Source organism: Pyxicephalus adspersus, chromosome 6 (assembly GCF_032062135.1).
Source record: "Pyxicephalus adspersus chromosome 6, UCB_Pads_2.0, whole genome shotgun sequence".
NCBI classification, from domain to species: Eukaryota; Metazoa; Chordata; class Amphibia; order Anura; family Pyxicephalidae; genus Pyxicephalus; species Pyxicephalus adspersus.
Window position 1 is genome coordinate 57,012,978 of NC_092863.1, and position 25,465 is coordinate 57,038,442.

The 25,465-nt window shown below is 35.0% G+C and overlaps 1 protein-coding gene across 2 annotated transcripts in view; it reads left to right on the forward strand.

Moving 5' to 3' along the window:
- Positions 1-25,465, forward strand: part of WSCD2 (WSC domain containing 2) — a 167,829-nt gene that overhangs the window by 130,929 nt on the left and 11,435 nt on the right. Inside the window, exons 9-10 of one of the 2 annotated variants that reach the window (XM_072415931.1) lie at positions 4,106-4,306; positions 8,640-8,766. In XM_072415931.1, the coding sequence (XP_072272032.1) occupies positions 4,106-4,306; positions 8,640-8,671 (233 nt within the window). In that variant the 3' untranslated portion in view covers positions 8,672-8,766. Of the gene's footprint in view, positions 1-4,105; positions 4,307-8,639; positions 8,767-25,465 lie in introns of those variants that run through there. The other variant, XM_072415929.1, reaches the window with a different exon arrangement.

Consider the following 25,465-nt stretch of genomic DNA (forward strand, 5'->3'; position numbering starts at 1 on the left):
GTTTTGTTTTTATGTTTTTGTTGAACTGTTTACTTATGCCTTTTATATTTTCTTTTTCTATAAATAATGATAGCTTTATTTTATCATTGTCTGTTATCTGTATGTTCTGAAAAATTCTAATAAAAATGTATTCAAATAAAAATGTGGAATCGGCTCTCAGTAAGTAGTATTAGCAAGTTCTATAGATTGCTTTAGGAAAAAGCTGGATGCTTTTCTAGAAGCACAGAATATAACTGGGTATTCAAGTTTTAAAGAGAAGATAGCAGACTGTTGATCCAGGGAACATCAGATTGCCTCATGGGATCAAGAAAGAATTGTTTTCCCCTGTTGGAGCAATTTGAAACAAGTTTTTGGTTTGCCTTCCTCTGGATCAACCATGTCCATAGGGTTTTATATCTGTGATATGTTTACTTCCCTAGTATTTGAATTTGATGGACTTTTTGGAAATGCTATTCAACCTAACAAAGTAATTATTTATCCCTTCTGCAATAATTAACCTGCCTGATTGCAATTTTTCTTTTTTTTTCAGTTAAATGCATAAAATACAAGATAGATATGTCTGTGAAACTCCCCAAAAAAGGAAACAAAACCCTTTAGTGCAATTTCTAATATAAATTTATTATAGGTTATATAATCAATACAGTTGAATAGTGAATGAGGTCATCTCTATATTCTCTCCTCAAATCAGCACCCTAATCAGCAGTCTTCATTTGTTAGTTTTACAGCACCCTATAATTTGTACAGCATGTTTAGTTTACCACATTGTCCATTTTGCTCTTAAACTCAATGCTGCGATACCAGTGATATACCAGGTTTTAGCTAGCATAAATACACACAGGTAATATTTAAATATGCATTCAAATTAAAAATTGTATTTAATTTACAAAACTGCAATGAATGCGAATATGTTTATCTATCTATATGTTTACCTTTAAAACAGATTTATATATATATATATATATATATATATATATATATATATATACACACATTAGTGTGAGATGACACTATTCATACCTGTGTATCAACGGAAGCAATCTGTACTAAAAGCTTGGCTAGGAATGAACTGTCACTTCATACATTAATGTTTTCTGTTCATTGTTCCCCTCAGAACTAGATACTTGAAAACCTTGAAGGTTTTGTGTCTTTCATTTAAAGCCTTGTGACTGAAAGTGTGCATATAAACACACACACACACACACACACACACGTTTGTTTCCTAACGATGACTTTTAAACGAAGAACCTTACAAGCAGCTACTCATTGTTAAAAAAAAATTAAAAATCCTTAAATTTGATTTAAAAATTAAACATTTTTGCGCATTTCAAATTTGCAATAGGTGGTGGAAGATAGCACAGTGCTAAATTCTTTGGTATACAATGTACATTGTCCGCTCCCAACAGTTCAACCACACTGACAGTATGACTCACATTTCACAGTGGGAAGTTGTCAGATTGATACTGGTCATTCTAAGCTTGCTGACCATATTTCAAGACTAATATGGTGCATTACGGTTTGAAAAGGTTTAACCCAGCAACATTACACATAAATTCTCCAGCACAAGCAAACTTGGTTCCTAAATATTTGCTGCAAAACCATGTTTGGTGTGCATCTTAACCAAACCAATGAGAAACTACTGGCTCTTCTTTACAATCTAGGACAATGTTTCTCAACCAGAGTTCCGTGGAATGCTAGGGTTCCTCCAGAATTTGCCAGGGGGGTCTCTGAGGTCTGTAAGTGTGACATTTCTTCCAATAGCCAGAAATGTAAGAGGCATGTTCCGTTCTGACTAATATGCCCTTGTACTGTGAGCTGTGGATATAGTATTTGTAGCACAAGTTCCATGAAGACCTGAACATTTTTTTCAAGGGTTCTCCCATGTTAAAAAGGTCAGGAAAGATTGATCTAGGAAAACTTTTGTGTTTCCTTGCAGTGTGTTTTATAAGTCTTTTAAGCTTATCTCTTTAAATGTTCCTAAATATTTTTTAAATCTTTTTTAGCCATATGTTGGCACCCTCTCCTGTAGTAATACCATTTTACATTGTTTGGCACTTTCTGTTCAGACTGAATGTGTTTGAGTGATTTACTGGGGTTGAACTGCATTACTCATCTTTGCCTTTGCACTTCAGCAATCAGTAAGCATTTTCTGGTCACCATTTGCCCATATCAGGTGTTCTTCTTATTCAAATGGAACCTGTCAAAATAGTTGATGTAGTGAACTCTTTGCCTGTTTTTTAGGCTTATTTAACACTAAACTGCTTCAGAAAAAGACAATTTGGGTCAGGCAAAGCTGTACTTATATGATCCCCTGTGCAATCAGAAGACTATGCAGAACAAGTTCTACTCAATGATATTTACCTGCAATCTTCCCTCAAATCTTTAGCCTTGATTACCTCTATTCATTTAGAGTCCTTTCCTCCTTCCTCCATCTCACAATGAGTTTATGATTTGAAAGATTTTCGTGTACTTTTCAAATGTCAAGCAGCATTCGATGTGTGTTCCGGGCTTTTTTTGCTCATTTGACTAGGCAACAATGTATCCAGGCAACTATTAGATTAACCGCTATGCTCGTCTGCTGCCTGGCATAACTCAGAAAAACAAATTACACATCCATAATTGATGTAATACAGCTACTTACATCTTATGTTTCCCCTGGCTAGAATCGTTTGCTTAAAGATTGTTTGTTTATTTCCACATAGTGCTCCTCTCTCCGTCTCACTGTGGACTTTGGGTCATTGATATAGAATTGGAATCTGTCACCACAGACAATTTCATTTGGAGTTTAAATAGATATGTAGAAAATGAGTTTCAAAACAGTAAAATAAATAGCTTTTTTCCTTGTGGTAAATGGCAAAAGACCATATAAGAGAGGGACCACATGAGAGGAATATATATATATATATATATATATATATATATATATATATATATATATTATTGTGTTTATAAAATCCGGGGTGAAAGGTGAAGATAGAAACTTGTGTACTTGGCCATTGATCTATAACAGTGACAATTCACAAATAACCGGCATTTACACATTTGTTGCTGGTAAGCTTTGCTTAGAAGGTTTTAGGAAGAATGACATAGAGAACCTCACATTAAATGTGTCACACAAAAAAAACACTTTATATTGAATGTCAGTGTTTACTTGTTTATTTTGAATAAAAAATACTGTTTCTATTTTGCTCATTTTGCAAATGCCAATTTAAAACAAGCTCACTAGATCTAAAAATTAGTGCATGCAGACCAAAATGCCCTAGTACATTACAGGTGGTCAGCACTGAAAACGTCTTCAAGGCGAGATCTGGAAAAGTGCAGGAAATGAGGAAGTATGAATCATAATAACTTAACATAGTAACTAGAAGCATTTCCATCCAGGTAAAGGCTGAGGCAAGCAAAATATCTGGCTGAAGAGCAAGTAAGAAGGGCATAATGTAAAGCTAGTCATACATAAATTAGCTTTTTCTGATTGTTTTTCAATTTCACTGATTTGTTTGATATAAATGTAGGTGGTAAATTGAAATAATTGATACCGCCACACACAACAAAACATGCTGTCCATTCTTTAGTATTTTTTTGTAAGACAAGACAAGAGGTCTCCAAACCAGTAAACAACAGAATTTTTCCAACCCGTCTGACCAAGAATTTTTCTTTTCTACATCAATATTGATTACTTTTAGTCAATGGAATTTAGGAATAAATAATGTATTCATGAAAAGATTGAATGGACTGCTAAAGGGGAAAATGTGTATGGCCAGGATTTGCAATCCAATAGTCCAGATGGTAAAGCTCCAAACTTCCAGGGGACTCCAGGTCTAGATAAAGCAAAATTGTAATGAAATCATATAATAAATATTCTATACCATTTTTAAATGCAGTATTATCAATGAGTACATGAAAAGGAAACTGTTATATGTGTAACTACTAAAAAAAGTTTTGCATACCATTGCACAAAATGGTTTTGTACTACATGTCCCATGTTGATTCCATCCGATTTTAAATCAGATGAAGAACTTAACTCCTTGTAGATCCATATACATATATTTATAAGAAAAGTAAATATCTACATTTCAGTTTTGGTTGTTGTGTTTTTCATACTATACAGGTTTTAAAGGAGAGAGAGACCACTGGCGTAATGGCCGTACTGTTTGCATTAAGACTCATGAAAGTGGACGGAAAGAAATTGAAGCCTTTGATGCTGCGGTCCTTCTCATCCGTAATCCCTACAAAGCACTAATGGCAGAATTTAATAGGAAATATGGAGGACACATTGGGTTTGCATCACAGGCTCATTGGAAGGGAAAAGGTAATTTTTAATGCTTCATGGAATACTTTAATCGTATATGATATATACATTTATTTCTTACTTTTTGCACTCAGAAAATAGAGGTAAACTTTTCCAGATAGAAATTATTAACAAGCAGGTGCAGGTATAAGGTGCAGGCAATTAGAGATACTTGCAAGTACTACTTTTTTTAAATGCCTACAGTAAGTACAATTTTACAGTGATAGCCTCCAAAAATACATTTCTGGCTTTTTTAAAACACAAAAAGTTGTCACCCCATGATTCTGATGCCAATGTTTGCTGCCCTTCTTCCACCAGCACATTCCTACTGGCCAGTGTGACTGTCTGTCTTACCTATGGGGCAGGAGAAATGCGTGGGGTGCTCTTAAACCACCCAGAAGTGTTTCCCTGTCAGAATATCCAGAGATTCAATGAAGTTCTGAGAGTCCCATTACTCTCATGCCCATCCTTCCCAAGAATAGTTTGCCTAAATGCTGAACATAGTAGCTTTTTATTAACTCTACACTCCAACCCACTGTGCAAACTCCTATTATATACAACCTGGATCACCTTGGCATTGCCTGCTCCTGTGCACAACTGCAGAATGTAGCAGAAAGCCAAAAGATAGAGTCTTATCCTAATCTGCATTTTTTACATAACATATTTCTATCTTAACTTCAAAGTCAGATTTTGAATCTTAACTTCAAAATCTCAATTAGATGGCTAAGAAAATATGAGAACTTCACAATGAGTTATAGCGCTGTACACTGCTCTTCACTAACAACTGTTCTGTAAAAGCTGTACTCAAACAATGTTGATCCAGCAGCATCTAATAGCTGGAAGCCTTGTGTGGGATAATAGTTCTGCAGTGAAAAGTAAAAATGTTGCAGCCAATGTCACGTTGTGTCAGTGATGATATTTAGAAACATTTTTTACCTTCTTCTTTTATGTTCAATATTAAAATGGACAAGCTGAAAGACATTTACCATTCCAAATTAAAATCTTCTATTCAAAATTTTTTTTTTACCTTACCCTTTACTCCTGCCTTTCTTTCTCTTGTTTGCCCTCCCAATTTTTTGTGTTCTGTCTATTTTACGCTTTCTCTCTTCTACGCCCTCTTCTTCTTCTGTTCCTTCCATCACACTATAATTTTCCCGTACTTTTCCTACCCTTCCTCTCTTTTATCATATCCTCTCACTCTGCCCCTAACTGCTTCCTCCATTTCACTGTCACTTTCTCCCCATTCTCTGCATCCTCCATATAACTGTCCTCTTTATCTTCTACCCTGCTCAACTCACATAGTGATTAAATGTGAAATTGTGATATCCTATTTTATATATTTCATCAGATAATATAAATGGAAATAGAAAATATGACAACTGAGTCAAATTCAACCCTGGCCTCTGAACCTTTATCTTTAAAAGGGCTTGACTATAGTATTGTTTTCCTGCATTTCACATGCATCTGGACTACAAGTCAAAAGCAGGTCAACAAAATTCCATTAACTTAAGCAGTACACATTACAGTTTAACAGCTGTGTTTTAACTGCATTGTGTTGTGCTGTGGTGCAGTGAGCCTTGGCAAACACTGTGTTTATAATGACAATGATTTATTTGCATTTGAAAAGTAACATTTGCATTTGAATAACAAACTCAGTGTTTATAAGAAACTCATGGCAATATGAGGCCTAATTTGTTATGTTTCGTTCCAACATGTCCCACAGTCAAAAGGTGTGTGATAACCTATGCCTTTTCCTTCAACCATAAAGGAAGTTCAATCTGGCAGCCAAAACAAGATACGTTTGCCTACTAATTAATATACAGTACATCAAAAATATAGTTCACTCAAGAAAATAAAAAAAATCAGTTTAAAGCATATTTAGAACTACTGTACCACTCATTTATTTATTGCTTGATTGTCTCATATAATACAACTGCTAAAATGAGCCTTTGCTATACTGACTCAAGTATAAACCTATGGCACAAAATGTGGCCATCACTATTTACTTTCCAAACAAAAATCAACAGAAATGCTAATACAAGTAAAGTAAGCGAATACATACATCTGTGATGTTTTCAAAACATTTATTTAAAATGTGAAAATCACATGGCACAAGTCTGCTATTTAGGCAGACCACCCCAAGGTTCTTTATTGCAGAAGGTGCAGACAATGTCACTTGTGGGGAGAAATCAATTTCAAGGGGGTATAGTTTATCACTACCTAGAAAATGTATTTTCATTTTTATTTATAACACTAAGGACTAAAATTCACTGAAAAAGTCCCTGATGGATAATCTTCCAGGTCTATGAGTTTCAGTTGCAGTGACTGATTCCCCACCAGAGAATGTTTCAGTGAATGTCAGATTCACTGCTTTATACTAGACCCCCAAAGTACTTTTAATTTCTGCCTTATTTCATTTTTTTTTCATCTAAGCTAATCCAACCTGCATCATTTTCTTATAGTTGTTTTGTGCCCTGAAATAGATTGCTTTTTACTATACTTTTACAAACTTATATGTAAGTTTGGACTGTCACCATTCATAGTCTTGTCGGCATTTATGACTATGCAGCTACACTTAGGCTTTGTTCAGATCAGCATAGTTTTTTGTACAAAACAGGTGTGTACTTTATCTTATATTTGACAGGCGGTAGAAAGTGGTAGTAGCATTGCCTTGCATTTTTTTTCTTTTTGGACATTTAGTGCAATGTTCAGGGGTGGTTAGCCACCTACATCACCTCTATAGACTTGAAAAGAAACTGCCTGAAATAATCGAATGCACTTCCAGGATCAACCATAACAAAAAACTTGCTGAGAAGCAGAAATAAATTATGCTTTATATATTTTAATTACCTGACCAAATCTTTAATACAATATACATCTGTTGTTTGCACAAAAGAAAAGTAAGAATAATATTTTAAACATGGTTTATATAAGCTTTTTATATAATTCTGGCACAGGTATTAATACTTTACAAATGGTGATGAACTTTTACATTAAACAGCTGAGCCTCAGCTGCTAAGACACAAGGTTAATAAAGAAAGTGCACATGTGTGTACCAATACAGTAATTCTAATTCCCCATCATAGAATATTTAAGAATTTGTTTTAAACTGATTGGTATGATTGAACCCTAGGCACAATCCTTTTTAACACCAGTTACATACAAAAATGTTTCTGACTCATAGTTACAGAGTATGCATATATTATCTTTCTGTCGAAGACTAAAATCTCAGTATATATTCATTTTTAATTTTCTTTTTAACCTAATTGGTGTTAACCCCGAGCAGTATTTGTGACAGGAGTTCATTGTAGTAAACGTTAAATAATTATTAGACCCCTGATGTCTGCATTAAGAGGAACAGACTCTTCGTGATATATATAAATACAAGGTGGGCATAACTAGCTGACCATTTATTTAAATAATAAAAAAAGATAATATAATAAAAAATAAATAATATAATAATATAAAAAATATAATATAAATAAAAAAAATTATATTATTTTTACAATGCAATAAAATAGAGAAAGAAGCACATTTCAACATTGAGATTCCTGGGCTGATGAACATATCATGTAAATAGATGATACACAAGACAAAAATATGTGAATGATGTAAATGCTGAAACCTCCAGAGGAGGCAAAAGTAGGGTAGAGACCTAGACATATCTGCACTAAAAGTCTAGCTATACGGTCTAGCATGTTGGTCTATTTCTGCTGTCCTGATGTTATGGAATTGATATTCCAAAGTTGCAGCATTGCCAATGGTAAGATCACCCATAATTAACAAAATGGTAGATACACTTGTTGGGGCAAAAGGGATGTGAGTATTTAAGGTAGGGGTGGATCTACCATTTTTAAAGATTATGGGAGCCCAATTGCCCTATCTATCTATCTATCTATCTATCTATCTATCTATCTATCTATCTATCATCAATCTATATATCCATTTCTCTAGAGCAGGGCTCCTCCAGAGGTTTCTAGGGTTTCTTGCGCAATGAGCAATTTGTGACACTCAGAATAGTTTTCCTGACACCAATGATCACCACACTATGTACTGTATAGTCATTATTTCAGGGGTTATTGCAAGTTATTTCAAGGGGCTCCCCCATGCTAAAAAGACAAAGAAAAACTGATCTGGAATCTGTGTTCAGGCAGTAATTATAGGGAAAAGAAGGGTGGATGCAAAATTGTTACCGAACTTTGGTGCCTACGTCTACCAATGAAGAGAAGCCCCCATGTCCAGCTTAAATGATCGCTATATCAAATGACAAAATATAGGGCTCTATAAAAGGAGGGGGAGGGGCACAATTCATTAACTCTCTTCTGTGACCCTCTGCCGTCTTGGTATTCCACAGATAAAAATCAAGTTAAAGACTACTCATTCTGAAGCCGACTAGATGGATTAGGATAATAACTGATGAACTGCTGAGGAACGAGGAAAAAATTGTTCTCAGGCTGTCATTTATTTAGGAAATTGTGGCGAGTGGCTATATATCTGCAAGACAAGTACTCAGCAGATTCCCCATGGAAAGATCAATTACAACTGTAAGAGGAAGAAAGAGTTCACTTAAAAGCACTAAACTGCATACAAAAGTACCTTAAAAAGCAGAAAACTTTTTATTCACAAAGTATGTGTGTTCAACTCTAATCTTTCTTAAACTAACAATGTACTGTCAGATGTTTCTTTTACTTCCATTGCTGCAGGGTTTTTTCTTTTTGTTAAATGATTATTTTAATTTTATTTTGTTTTGTTTTAACTACTTGAATTTAATATGCGATAAAAAGGCAAAAACAAAAAAGCCTTAAATACACTGAGCAGAGAATCCATTCCAAGTTTAATGGATCACCAAGGTTCTTTTATGATGCTCCATCTTCTCCAATCTTAAAGAATTGTAGTAAATCTAGCCCCCTGTGTCACAGCTCAGTGTGGTTTATTAACAGCTTGTATGTGCTGTTGTTCTGGCCACCTCTCTCTGGCGCATTGTAATGGCACACTGACCATTATAATGATATAAATACTTAAAATCATTTACTGCAATATACAAGTAACAGTAAAAAAAAGCTGTTATAAAAATGGAATGTTTTTTTATTTTGAGTTTTAATTAAATCTAACAAAACATTTAACTATACCTAAAATAATATAGATAGTAATATAGATGTTTGTTCGATGTCAGTTGTTTTTTTCATAGAAATACAAAAAAGTAGAGTTTTTAGAAATGTTAACCCATGCCATGCATGTAAATATCTGTATTATATAATATTTTTTATTTACAATAAAGAAAGGAGAATCACATAAATCAATTGACTGGCTGTCTACAATTTTGAAAGCAAAACAATTTAAAATTGGTCCTATTCAAAACCTTGAGTAATAACAAGGGTTCAACAACACAAAATCCAGAAACCCAAGTAGTTAAATCACAAAAAGTAATATGGACTGCAGAGGTAAAAGTATTTATGGACTCCAGTCCCACAAAATTTCTGTCCTAAAAGCTTTTGGGTAAGGTGATGTCAAGGCAACCTCTTCCCCAGTTCCGTATAGACCCATAACTCCAAATATCCATTCCTACTTGGACCAGAGTCAAAGCTGTCAATGTACAGCTAGATACAGCCTTCCTATTCTTAAAGGGCTATTTTTGACACATGGGGAAAATAAATGGAAAAAAAATAAATAAAAGGGTGGGTATAGATTATAAATGGGGAAAATGAGGAAGGGACGGGGATAGAATGGGTGGGGTAGACAAGTAAACAGCTAAATGTAGAATAAAAAGAGCGGGTAGCTGTAGAGATAGGGAGAGATAAGGAAAGGGGGGTATCTTCTGTAACCCATCTGTTAGCATAGACTGGACCCTGCAGGGTTAATGTTGCTGTGCACCACACAAGCTAGGGAAGTGGGTGCACTAAAGGCAAGTCTGCACATTCTTTTTCCCATTTGTGGTAAAGTCCAGCATTGTTATGCTCAGAAAAGACAATGGGGAAATGTGTGCTGACACCGCCAGGCTACACCCTTCCTTACAGTACACATTATATGTGGATATACTTGATTATACTTTGCTGCCCCTGTAACCTTCTCCTAAAACTTAACTATATCCAATAAAATCAGAATCTTTTATAATCATTAGTTTACCTGTCCCGAGTAGCTAAAATACACTGGCTGATTGTCAAACTGCTTAAGGGCTTATGTCAAAAAGTGTTTTGTCAAATGATCCATTTTTCATCTGAACACGCGTATCTGGGTTTGACACGAAACGCTTGTTTTGTCTGATTTGCCAGCAGTTCAAATATACCTCAATACCAAACGCTGTGTCCAAACTAATTCAGCACAGCGCAAAGCAGGCCACAGGAGATACCACTTCTTCTGCTCAAATAGCAAGAGTCCTAGCATCTATCTGGCAAGAGGCAGACTATGGCTGTGGCTGCTTTTTAAAGGAAGCAAATTATAGGACTTGGAATGTTTAACCAAACCACTACAAGGTATGTTTTTAGTGCTGATAAAGAAAGGGGGCATGTGTGGCCAGATTTTTCAGATTATGGAGTATTTTCTGCCCTACCTTGGGCATACTCTGGGCTAAGACTGTAAAATGGAGGTTGTTAGAACAATGGGCCTGATTTATTTTAGCTTTCCAAGACTTTTCCAAGAGAAAATAGATTATCATTAGAGAAGCTGGGTGATCCAACAAACCTGGAATGGATTTCCTATTTTTTTTATATTGGCAAATATTTTCAATCTTGAACCAAATCTATTCCAGGATTGCTTGAATCACCCAGGTTCTTGTGTGATAGTCTATCAGGCCCAATGTCTATCTGACTATTTATCCAGTTTTGTGCCAGTTGGTTTATGTTGTTAGAAATGCACATCCTTATCTTTCATGTATTGGTGTGTGGGATGTTATGCATTTGTTTTCTTTTCCTGTCAAGGTAGAAATGAAAACTAAATACATGGTTGCTTATTTGTCCCCTGCCTGAGTTATGGGGTTATAATGGATACCGTCCAATGTGTTGGAGGTAAATAAATCTGGCAATTAACAAATCTTTCAGTTTTTTTTCTGTAATCTTGACATCATCTTTGTCAAATGACAATATATTGAGAGTCTGTTACCTGCACTGGGCTCAGGTAGGAGATAAGACTTTACAGGCTGACATATCTGCCTTGAGAGGGTAAGGCTACTAATAAATAATATTAGTTCAAGGTTTCCTTGAGAGTTAGGATGCACAGCCATGTTTATTCAAATAGGAAAATCACAACATCACCTGTGCCCTTTGTCAACAGTGATCTATATTGATAACAATGACTTGCCAGCCATGTTTGAGTTTGTGGATGAGTGAATAAAGGTTTATATTTGCTATAAAATGAATACATTGGGCCAGTTGAATTATTACATTTTTACGTAGTCACCCAAATTTCCTTTCATGTATTTTCTTTTTTTTCCTGCTTTAATATTTTTTTTCCAGTCTTCACAATCTCAGAGCTGTTGTAACGGTTCATGTTTCTAGTTGCTTATTTGTGGTATGGAACATCGTTTATGCCGGGTATATATGCAGATGGTGGGTGCTGTTAATTACAGCTATTTGTAACTTAATGTTGTGAAATGAACTTCATTTAAGGATGTCAAATATAGGAGCTGATTGCACAGCTGTTATCTTTTATATCCAGTGCAATTAGCGGATTTTTGTTTTGACAGCAAATTGTAACTAGCTGGTGATCTACCTGAGTCTTAACTCCTACCTTAAAACCACTTATACGTAATAAATACACATTTTAGTAGAAAAATGTGGCATATAAAAAATAGTAATATTTGAATAAAAATATTAGGTTCACAAACTGTAAAATGTTTTGCCATATTTTATAAAACCCCAGCATTTTCTGCACACTCATTTGTGCTTCAAGCTGCTCCTATTCACCCGAATGGGCCTGATTTATTAAAGCTCTCCAAGGCTAGAGAAAATAGGATGTGGTCTAGGATTGCAAATATTTGCCAACAAATACCAAATGATTTTTTTTTAAATCCATTCCAGGTTGATGTTGCCTAAAAGCTGCAAAGGGCTTGGTTAGATTTATGCAAATCTGATTCTATTCTTTGGGCTTTATTTATAAAACAGAGAATCTGGCATTCCCTCAACATTCCCTGATTGTTAATCAATTCTTGCTACTGAAACACATGGGCGTTTAGGATTCCAATGAGTGAATGTTTGAGAGAATGTTGGATTTCCTGTTATATAAGCAGAGTCCTTAGTGTCTTTTGGCTTAGTATATATTGCAAGAATTATTATTAAATAAAAAGATAGCAGCCAATCAGAAAATAAGTTAGTTTTATTTAAATAAATGTAGATGCCAGTCAGATGAGAGAAGGATAATCTGTGCCATTTTCTATGGTAGCAATACCATTTCTGCTGTATTTTTTAATATTGCTGCCATTGACCAAAAGTCATTTCATTTCTACAAGTTGTTTCTGCTCTTAAACGTTCTGGCTTTATAGCAACCAGACACATACTTTCCTTTTTTGGCTTGACTGTACTTCATTGTTAAAACCTTTCATCTAGGTGCCATGGTTTATCAGACATCATCACTCTATGCCTTATGATATTTCAGGAAGTTCTGCTAAATTTCCCTCATCATTGTCCAATTCATGTGTGAAATTGATGGGAAGAAGTTGCATGGTAAAATAGTAGATAGTACTCTTGTCTTGAAATACTAGGGTCACTTTCTATTTGCATGTCATTCATATTTACTTTTTCAATAATTGCTGTATCAGAATCCATTATCTGGGTGAATACTTTCCTCAGGTAGGATGGTATTTGATGCAGTTAGTTTTGCTAAATAATTTAGTACTGATTTTACTATGCAATTACTTTCCAGATTGTGTCCAAAATATACCTACATTATGAATAAATCTATGGCATGTTTGCACAGATTTACCTGGAAAAAAAGCTTTAGGTACAGGTTGGCAAATGAGGCTCAACTTCCATGTACATGGTGGTAATGGTCATATTTAAACATTAGTGCATTACAAGGGTTTCATTTAAAATTGATTGAATGATCTTTGGCTCACCCACATCATCCAAGAACAATTTATTTGCTATTAAATAACGTGTTATGCTGAATAAAGGTTCTACGTCTTTTGGAATTAGTGGAAGGTGGGGATATGTTGTACATAGTTCAGCAGTCTAGAGATATTAGAGTGTATAATATATGAAGGCACTTGCTGGCAGGAATGTGGATGATCTGTAGAAGAAATAAACTTTTTTGTTTTCTCAAATCTTCAAAAGTTTTGATCTAGGTCCTGTATCACAGCAGATTTGTTGGGCTTTGGGTGGCAAATCTTGAGTCTTATCTGTTAGCTATATCTTATTAATTAGTCCTAATTGTGCCTGGTTCTTTTTTAATTTACCAGCTGGCTCAAATTGTCTCTCCCTCTTCTCCCTATGTGAGAGTCTCCTGCTGAGTGAAAGACTGACTAGTGATAGAGCACTAAAAAAGGTACTTGAGCAATGTGATTTGTAGCACCCTAGAACTTATAGGTTTTATTTTTGTTTGGAGAAGCAGATTTTTGTTTGATTTTTGCTATGGATCTGTCCCCCCTGTAGTTGTTTATTATTTTGCAGAATAAACATGCAGGAGAACCAACAACAAACCTTCTGATGATAGCTAAAGAGAGATGTTTCTTTGTCTGTGCATCACCCATATCATGAGATCTTATTTAAGACTTGACCTGTGGCAGGACATCTCTATGTAGATATTCTTCTATGAGGGATCATTTTAGGGCACCTCAATGGCTGGTATCCCCTGCTTTGTGAGTGTTACTAAGGAAGCAATTTAGGGGAGCCACAATGGGGAAGAAATAGGGCAGGGGGGTTCTGGGAAGGTGGGAAGTTCAATAAAATGGAGCTTCCAATCATTATGACACTAATTTTACAAATATTAGGTGTTTGTGGACTTCTGCCTAATATAAAATGGAAAAGACAACATTGCTAGAACACAGCACAATAGTAAAGTAGCTGCAAAACAGGCAAATGTACTTTACAGCCTCACAAAGCAGAGATATACAGAACCTAATATTACAGAGTTATAGTTCTGTCAATAGCCGTGAAACTGCTGGGAAGAAAGAGTGCTTTCATTGCGATTGGTATTCAGGTGTGATCTATTAATCTTTTTCCATGATTGCTGCAGTACTAAAGATGAATAAAAAGAGAGAGGGAGGAGAAATGAAGTAGTTATTAGTTCTTTCTGGAATCAGGTTACAAAAATCACTTTTCAAAGGGTCAACCTCACATTGTATTTACTAAATGTGTCTATAGCTGCATTTCTCAACCTTTTCACTCCCAAGGAACCATTAAAAACATTTTTCTGGTCAATCAGCCACAGCTTAAGGTGGAACTAAACTCAAAATAACAAAATTAGATTAGATAGACCGTTTATTGCAAAAGGGACAAGCAATGTCCTTTCTGCAATAAACTAGCCTTACTGCGGATCGCTATTTTAAAAAAATATCCAACCAACCCTATTAAGTCGTGGACGCTGCTAACTTCATTGTCCAGATAACCTGACTTTCTATGCTGCGCATGCACAGTTCAGTGATTTTTGACAGAAGGGGAGAGGACATCAGACAGGTAATTCTTTTATTGCAGAAGGCATATCACATGTCCCTCTGTGCATTAAAGTCCTGCCTGATCCCACATTTTAAAAACAGAACTTTAGTTCTGTAGAAAATGACACATAGACTCCAAATATATCCTAATTTATTAGTGGTCATCTTTAGACTGTAATCACATAGTAAGATATTAATATGACCACAAGATACATTGGGCAAAGCAAACATACATACATACATGATGTGAATTCAGCCATCCTTCCTTTCTTTCAGCAACTTAGCATTGCACTGATGTGACAAAGTAGCAGTTCCACGCTTACTGACCTGCCCATGTCAGAGTATCATTCATGCCCTCAGAAACTACATGTTAGTAATGCCTTGGAAAATAACAGCAGCGTTTATCCTTCCACTAAATACTTTATTCTCTATAGAGAGCAAGATCAGAGCAATCTGGACTGTTTTAGCATGGACTGGCAAAACTTTTTTAATTATCTGACTTGCCCAGACTATATCTGAATATTGTTGAGGTTGCCCAAGACTATATATACCTTGCTTCAGACTATTTGTTTGAAGGAACATTTTCCTAAAGTCTAAATTTGCAAAATGCAAGTGTTACATGAATACATTGAATTTTACAGCCTTTTTTAATGTGCAGCCAGCTATGATTTTTAAGTGTAAATTTAAAATGTAAATTTAGAGCTTGATTTTCCTGGAAGGGAAAATATCTGCATGTATTCACAGATAAGGAATAGATAAGATAATGCTTGCCCTGTAGTGAGGTAAAAAATCATGTAGGGGCAAATTGATCAGACACAGGCTTTTTTTTTTTTTTTGCTTTGTGATTACTTCACAGTGAGAATTTTTTACAGTAAACGACACCACACTCCCTAATATTATGTTGAGACAAACATCTGTCCTAATTGCATTTATTAAAATAATGTACCTGTTCGGACTTACATACAAATTGAACTAACTTACTAACTTACATACAAAAGAACAAACCTACAGTCCCTATCCCATATACTGTATAACCCTGGGACTACCTGTACTTGCAATTACTACTGACTATTGATGGGTTGTCATACATTCTTTTAACCAGTCATAGTTAATAAAATAGTAGTTCCCTTCCGTTTACTTATTCTATTCTTTGAAAATCAATAATCTAGTTATAAATGTAAAATAATACAGTACACTCACCTTACTCCAGTACTTGGGCATACGCCTTGCGTAAGTTGTCTACAAACACTTGCAATATCTGTGCTATCTCTAAAAAAAACAGAAAATTAATTTTTACAGCAGTGACTGGATGGCATGTTAATCCTCCTAGATGTATTTCATGTTGGTCCTCAATTTCATTTAAAAAATATTTTACTATAGTTAACATTAAACTCAGGGTACCTGCTGTTGTCATGCTCAATATTTACAATTATTAAGGCATAAATAAACCCAAAACCTAAAATGGTAGTATGACAGTTTACCAGGGGACCATTCCAGTAACACACTTCCCATGTTACGGGGACAATGCTTATTCAGTGTACTAAATCTATGGAAAAGCAGTGTTGTCACCCTAGGCTGCTCCACTGATTTAAGCTAAAAGTGCAATACGTCTTTTTTCTGCTTACCTCCATTACATATAGTAGAATTGTTTTGTAGTCCTCAGAAGGTAAGATAAGCTATAATTTTGTTCTAGATATGCTTTAAGGCAAAATATAAAAAGAGAAGATCTATATGTGCTCAATAAGGACGGTATTAAGGAAAAAAAACGAAAAAAAAATATGAACAAGTATTTTTAGTAGTACTGAATACCCTGAATAAACTGATGGCTGATTTGTTAGCATGGAAAGCATATATCACTAGTAAAATACATTTTTCAGTATTGTCACATCCACCAACAATAGAGAAAACTGTACATCTGCTCTGAGACAAATTGCCTTCCCTGTTCAGAATATTGCTCTAACATCTTGTTCCAGTTTTCCATAGTATTACTTATCAATGCATCTCTGTAGCTGTGTGCTTTCCCAGTACACAGAGATGTTTTGTGATGATAATGACATCTATTACCAACAACACATTGCAGGTTTAAAGATCTGTCTAATTCCATTTTATGCCTATTCCTCTTTTGAATTTTAACAAGTTTTATATTTATATATTGATATCAGACAGTAATAGCCATACTAAATGAACCAAACGAGTTTCTAGCTGAAAGCATCCATTACCTGAATGTTATTGAAAACTTTTGATGCTTTAAAGCATCATTAAAAAAAAAAAATTTCGTTTTTTATGTGTGTGTATATATATATATATATATATATATATATATATATATATAATGTTTCTACTTTTTCTACCTAAACTAAAATTTGTTGTGGGGTTCAGCTGTCATTTGTTTAAAAAAAGAACTGGTTTTGTTTTTAAGCTGCTACAAGTTGCTAAAGGACAGTGTTTTTTTTCATCTGGGGGCGGCTATTATTATTAATTTTATTATTAATATTAATAAACAGGATTTATATAGCGCCAACATATTTCGCAGCGCTGTACATTAAATAGGGCTGTTGATATTAGGATAAAACTTGCGGGCCACAAAGCAAAAAAACATTAATGTATGTTTAAAACTAGAATAGTTTTCATTTAAAATAAAATAAATGTACCAGTTTCTAGTTACTGTAACATACATGCACCAAATAAAAGACAAATCAAGTATCTCTGCAATGGATACTTCCAGAGAAATGCACATCATGTGTCAGATAGCCAAGGGGTACATGTTCTTACTACTACATCTTCAGGTCCCTACATTTCCCCGTTTCTCCCACATTTCCAGTTGCTAACATCCCTTTGTTCCAGAGACATTGAAGGTTACAGAATGTAAGTGACCAGCTATGTGTAACAGACAGCTCCCCAGCCTGTCAGTCCCTCGCACCACAGTATCTGCAATTTTGACTCCAGGCGGCAGTGAGCGGTACTGAGTGTCCCCACCCCAGGCAGCGTTCCATGGCATGAGGAAGGGATAACAGCATCGCAACCTCACTCCCATCCTGAACACAGACAATCGGCAGTACCCTAATGTTCATTGCCATGAGAGTGGCCCCAAAGGTTTCTTATGCAAACTCAATTTGAGGACCCTGGTCTTGAAATAGCCCCCTTATTGTGAATATATGTGGCAACTTGTTATGTTTACAGTACGGGTAGCAGCTCTCAGGATCCCCTGTGTACCCTGAAAATTTCACATTTCTATGATACTCCGTGAAGGAGATATTAGGATTTATACATGGGGATAATGTACAAGCAATACAAGCAATTCCCTCTGCAAGCAGCACAATCTCGATAGAGAAACATAGGGGATACGTGCGCCCATCCCCGCCCACTCCCCATCCCCCCTCGCAAGACAACAAGCAGAGAGAGAGGAAAGGGAATGAGGAGAGTGCCGGATCTGACAGCTCTGCCGGCTGGATGTGGCCCGTGAGCCATAGGTTGAGCACCCCTGCTATAGGATATACCTGCCGGAAGGTAAATGATTGCTTTGGAAAATAGGAAGGTTTTTCTTGTTGGAGCAAATAATATTGTCTTCATATGAACTTTTAAGTGTTCTCGATTAACTAGAGGTTTGAAAATTGGAAGTTTTTCAGTCTAGATATTATATTGCATCCTTTTGTCAATAGAATGCTGAACTCACCCTAAAACTATGGTAATAATTTAGACTCTTTTTACAATAGCAGTTAGCATGATTAGCCACTCTCAGGCTCACGGCAACTGCAGTGCATTGTGCAGTTCTTCCTCGAGAGGAAAAAAAGAAACCACATGGGCAGAAGTACCATGTCTCTTCCAGGAACCACACAATAATCCCACCATACCTGAAGTAGAATGGAAGTGTGGTTAAGCCTGTGGTACAATGCTGCAGTCAACTGCTGGTATGAAATGGGCTAAATAGCAGTGCTGTAAATTTTCCAACAGTGCATTTCACATAAAAACTCCAATGAAAAAGCAAAGTTTGCATTCACATGAAAAATAAAAGAAAAAAACACTGCATAAGCATATGATAATATTAGTATATATTGTATTAAATAAAATACATAAATAACAAGAAGTTCATCCTTCCAGAATGAATATATAATCCAAAGTCTTCTGCTACCTGGCATTGTGGAGTCCAGACCAGTGCTGAAGAATTGGCTATATAGTGCTTGTCAATGGGTTCAATTTGCCTTCAAACAAAGCAGCAAATTGACTTCAGTTATTTGATTTATCTACTTTGAGAAAAAAACATGTAGCTAGTACCTAAATGTAAAAACAGATATACTTCAACAAATGACACATACAAATTACTTACGAGTGTATGCGTCCTTGAAAACTTGCCTAGGTACAGCCCCTAGCATTTAGCACCCCTATAAATAAATGAAATCAGATTTAGGTGTTCCAGATTTGGTGTCCGTAATAACCTCGTTAGGGAGTATGCTGCTAGAACCTGTCTAATTTAAACCGCAGGTATTGAGGAATGCAGTGTCATTGTGCCAAAGAACCTCTCTAAATCCCCTTTGCCCCCAGTAACAGGAAACATGTCTGATGGTGGAAATAATATGCTTTGGGGAAAATACTCTCAGGCACACTAGCAAATCCATCAAACAATAGTTCCAAATAAAAAAAATGAGGGCTATTGACTGTCTTATTTTTTTAGCCATTATAAAAACCCTATTGAAATGTTGTGGAGGCGTTTTAATGAAGTAGTCTACGTAGGGAAATCCCCAATCTGCTTGTGACTAAGCATTGTGCACAGAGGACTGTCAACATTTTTCCTCAAGTTGATGCCTAAGAGTGGTGACAGTTATTCAAAACATCAAGCAGTTATTTTTATTAAATGGGTCAATAACGGCTTCTAAAGGGGAAAGGGTGTGTTTTTTCAGGTAAATTAATAATTAAAATACAAACTAATATTATGTTTTAATACCATTGTCTGTAAAAAATCAAGGATTTTCATGGGGTGTGTCTTTTTGACTCCTTAAATGTAACAACTCTTCAAATGTAACAGTTTTGCAAATCCTTACCTTATAGTGATGATACGGCTTGTACCTTGGTATCATTCCTTGAAATACATGTGCGGGCTACATCTGAAATGCCCAAAGTTGGGCCTGTACAGTGTTTATATCAGCCTTTCTCAACATTTTTACCCCTTGACATAATTCACAGGTCTTGGGGAGCCCTTGCTAAAACCATAGGAGTTCAATAGAAGGGCAATCAACCAAAAGGGTCATGGAACCCAGGGTTTTGCACGAGAGGGAAACCATCACTGAATGTATTCGTGTCCCCATGTTTCCACCCACATGCACCTTTCAGAAGTGAGGTGCTATTCCTTTTTAGACAGAAATATTTAGTACCGTTAAACTTGATGAAAGAAAGTTTTTGCTCCAATGTCTGCCTTAAAAGACTATTGTGCACTTAACCACCCATATAATGATGAACAACAACCTGACTGTTGCAATTTTACTCCTCACACATCTTTGCTGAAAGCTATTTAAAATCAGTATTTTGTTCCAAGGCATTAATTTTTATGATTTCCTTGGAACAGTTCCAAAGCAAAGCTTTATGTGGTATGATTATACAAGGTGAGTAATTCCGTATCTGTTAAATGAAACAGATACCGTGCCTAATGATACTTTGGGGAATTCAATGGATTTAGACTATAATTAGGTATTGCACCTTTAAGTATCATAAGTGAATGTTCCTAAGGCATTCTCAATTCATAATGGGTTGTGTGGATGTTGAGCTTTCCCCAGATCGTTACTAATTATCTATGGCCCATTTTTATTCTTATTGACTAATTTTTATTGTAGGGAACGATTATCATAAAGACATGGGTATAATTAGTTACCCAGTTAAAGAAGAGGCAAAATTCTTAGCATACAGCATGGAAGGGCATAACCTAGACAATGTGATCTGTGGTTGTATTAATCAATCATATGGCAATCTACCATTAGATTTTTAAAATTACCCACACATCAGAAACTGCTGTGTGAAGCTGTTGAGTTATGAACTTCTGTGATGTAAAATCTCTTTTGTTTGAAGGCCCCATCAGAAGTGCTTTAAAATTCCATCCTCATTACTATACTCCCTTGTAGCAATATCATTTTTAATTTATTTCCGGAGTGGGGATTAGACAATGGCAATACACTTTTACTACTCATCAGCACTCAACAGATAAATGTGAATATTTAACACCAACCAGTTTATTAAATCATTTAAAAGGTAATTCTATATTTTCAATATTTTAGAAAGTTATTCCCTGTTGCATTTAGTCATTTCATGTGAGTTGTTAAGGGTTTGCTTTGTGCAGTTGACAGGGATACTAGTTCAACTGCTCAATTACTGACAAACTTGAATACGACGGGTTCTGTGGCTGATTAAATACTAATTATGAAAAAAGGTAAATATTAAATCCAAAAAGCTTTAGAACAGTTTTGTGTATGTTTATATATATATATATATATATATATATATATATATATATATATATATATACATGCATATCCCAGTCTTTCAGGTATTACATACAGTTTACAGCAACCCTGCTTTTTAAGTGCAGGAGTATTCTCTCCACTTCCATCTAGCTCATAGGATAATAATTAGTATCCTACTACTTCTATTAATTCTAAGCAGGCAGGTGACACAGGACGTTGTATGGTTGAACTAAGAAATAGTCAACTTTTTGAATGTTGTGGCAGAAAAGTATGGATCAGCATGAGTAGCTGAACAAAGTACAAATCATTTGATTGATAAAACATTGAACATAAATGCTATGTGTATTCCAACTATATATTTTTGAGTTCCACTTTAAACTCCCTCCCTGGCTTTCCTACCCAACCCCCTCACCTTTTTGTAATAACTGTAAAAAAATTGTCTTCTGGTTGATCATGAGTTCTTGAGTATACTTCTTCTAACACTGATGGTCCTGAATTCCATCATAATAAGACACACCTAGTAAATGAATTCATGGCAGCCTGGGCTCACAGAAGGTAGATTGAATATTGCTGCTGTGCTGTCCCTCATTCATACTAGAAGAGTGGGGAAGTTTTTTTTTTTTTGTGGGATGCACTGCTGAATTTTTGACAAGTGTTGCAGTGAAAGCTATATTTTTTATTTTACTAAGAGCAGAGTAATGATGTTTTTTGTTTTAACCTCCCTTGCGGTAACCCCGAGTCACACTCGGGGTATGTAAACCTAAGGGAAGGTTAGTAAATACAGCCTTACCTGATCCACCGGCGTCCCGCGCTGTCTATCGCCACAATCCCTGTCTTCTTCCTTCTTCCTCCGGCTGGCTTTTGCACCCGATGAGTCACCGGTGAGGTAGGTGCGTGTGTACGTTGTCGGGGGGGCGGGGCGGGAAATTCAAAATCCATTTGTATTGCATTCAATACAAAATAACTATTGAATGCAATACATTGTATTTATATGTGTAAAATCAGTACATTGTTTTCAAGAACATTTATTTTACAGTATATATAATAGTATTAGTATAATATGTATTTTTTTAAATTTAATTTTAATTAAAATAAAAATACATATTATACTCATACTCATTTAGATTTTTAATTTATTCAATTTAATATTTTTACATGATTTTGTGTTTCAAACTTTAATATACTCATACTATTATACTGTAAAATAAATTTTCATGAAAAACAATTTACCGCTTTTAGACATATAAAACCAGAAAGAAATGAACCGCTAAGGAGGTTAAACAAAATCAACATGGATTTCTGCTTTAAAAGTTTTTGGGTGTATTTATTAAACTGTGTTTTATCAATAGCAGGGGGAACTTTTTGAGTAGAGATTTATTAAACAGCACATCAGACATTAGCCTTGACAACCAACACTAATATATTTTCTGCATGTGTTTGGTCTTGACTTTCATCCCGCATTAGGTGAATAAAGTGTGCTTTTGCTGTCAACAAGACTATTTGTCATATAGGATATGTTCCTAGCCTTGGCAGAGGATCATTTTGAGATGGCTGCTACAAGGAAATAGTTGTTTTGCTGTCCACAGATGTAACAGAAATTGTTGGATTTCCGCAGTGGTAGGATATAGCCAAGCTTAGGTGATTGAGAGTTGTGAAGGATTTCTTGGAAACATTTTAAAACATCACAGTTGTTGCAGCACATGAATAACCTGAGCTTAATTTTGCAGCAGTGGATTGTGTTTGATTATTAGCTTTTTTGGGCTTATCCTATGTTATCAAATGTATGATATATGTGTATGATTTAAAAATAAAATCACCACCTATGTGTACATATAGATCATCTGCAGCATATTTTAAAAAATTGAGCAATGAAAATCTTTCTACTTAAGTAACAGAAACTAAGAGGCATGGAGGAGTTTAGCTATAAACAGAGATTAGCTGAACTGAAGCTATTCTCCCTTGAGACATTTAAGGTGGAATATGATCACCCTGTTTAAATATATAAATGGTCCGAATAGAGATCTCATTTCTCAATTATTCACCCAAGGTCTTTACAAACGACAAAGGGGCATTTTTTGCACCTGGAGGGATAGTAGTTCAATCTCTGCGTACAGGAATTAAGAATTCTTAACTGTAAGGTCTGTGAAAATGGGGAATGGCTCTTTAAGGAAGTAGTTTCAGCAAGTATTATAAATTGCTTTAAGATAAAGTTGGATGAAAATCTGAAGGCACTGGGTATTGAGATTTAAAAGGAAGAACACCAGAGACTGTTGATCTAGGGAAGATTTGATTGATTTGGAATCAGGATGGATTTTTTTCCCAGTTGGAGTAAATTGAACCATGGTCTAAAACATATTTTTCTCTTCTTCTGGATCAGCTTTGCATATACTGGATGGTTCTGGTATGCTAATTTATCTACTGGTTGAACTTGATGGACTTGTCTAACCTATCTATGTATGTTCTGTTATGCACAAAAAATTGTACATAACATACAAGAAATAAGTCAACAAATCTAAAAGTTATAATTTATATTATAATTGAACTGTCGATATATATAAAACGTCACACAAACTGACAATATTACTTGAAAATCTTACATCTGTACTTGTCAATGTATATAATGTCCACTGACCATCAAAAGGAAATTGACAAAATGAAAAAATAAATATATATATATATATAAGTGTATATATATGTGTAAAAACTATAGAACATTTTCTATAAAGAATATAACATTTGGTGCATGCCTTATCAATACATATGAATTATTATATATGTAGAGTTTCTTAATCTTCATTCCTCCATCAGTTTTTTATTGCTTATGTTCATAACATATGTAACTATGGTAATTGATATTCAAAATTACTAAAACCAGACCACAGCATATTGAGAGAAATAATTATTAGGAGAAGAGAACATTAGTAAATATCATTATGAGATAATGAGATGGCCTAGATTGGAGGAGAGAACGATATGTCTGAGCATCATATTTCTCATGATAAATTATTTCTCATACATTTCTGCTTGGAGGATTTTTTTTTAGCAATGTTTAATGTTTATTTTATACAGTTATGGTGATGTTGACATCCATAACTGTCTATTTAGAGTTAGGTCTGAATTTCTGCATCACCAACATGGTCCACATGGTTTAGACTATCAGGGCTGTCATGACCACTGCACATCCATACACCCATCATGCTTACTGCGAGTATTTTATTTCTATGTATAATGAAGGTTGCCTGCAAGTGTAATCCAGCCAGGTCCTCATTGTGCTGCCCCCAAGCAGTTTATGCTTTTTTTTTTTTGTTGTGTACTTACATTTTGACATGTTTTTCATACATTTGCCATGGGGACAAACTGATGTCTGATGAGGATGATACTAATATTAGCCAGACTTGGCTAGGGAAAGTTAGCACATGAACATTGTCACAGAAAGGTATTGATCACAGTCATAACTTTCACAATCTCATTCTCATCTATAAGCACTCTGAATGTCCATTTCATGAAGGTAAACTGCATCTCTGCATGTCATGAATATCTATATACCATATTTATTTACAGTCAGATTACCTATATCAGTTAAATATTAAAGTCACTTTTAGCTCATATCATGTAATTTAGAGCATTACTAAGTCCTAACAATGAAATTCTCTTAGTCTCATTTTTCTAATGGAAACATTGAACAAATTACACAGTATATAGTGCCAACATATTTTGCAGTGATTTACAAAGTCTATAGTCATGTATTACACAGTACAAACATATCTGTTGAGCTTGTCAGAATTTTTTGGTTTTGGTTTGATAAAGAGAAAATAAAAAGTTGCTGAATTTTCTTGCAAGGCTTAACATTGCCACTAAAGTATTAGTATCTATTACAGGTCATTTGAGACACAAGCAATTAAGATGTAGTACTATTTAATTAAATATGCATGAACTTGCCTTGAACTCCTATTTTTACATTGCTCATCAATGTTGTAAAAAATAATGCAACGCATTATTGCAATGCAACAACTTTTATGTAGGACTTAAAATGATGAGAGGACAAAGGTATCACCTAAACAATATTGTTTTTGCATAGGAAATAACCAATTCAAATGCACAGTCATAACTAAGTCTCATTTTAGAATTTGATTTTAAAACACCTAGGTATTC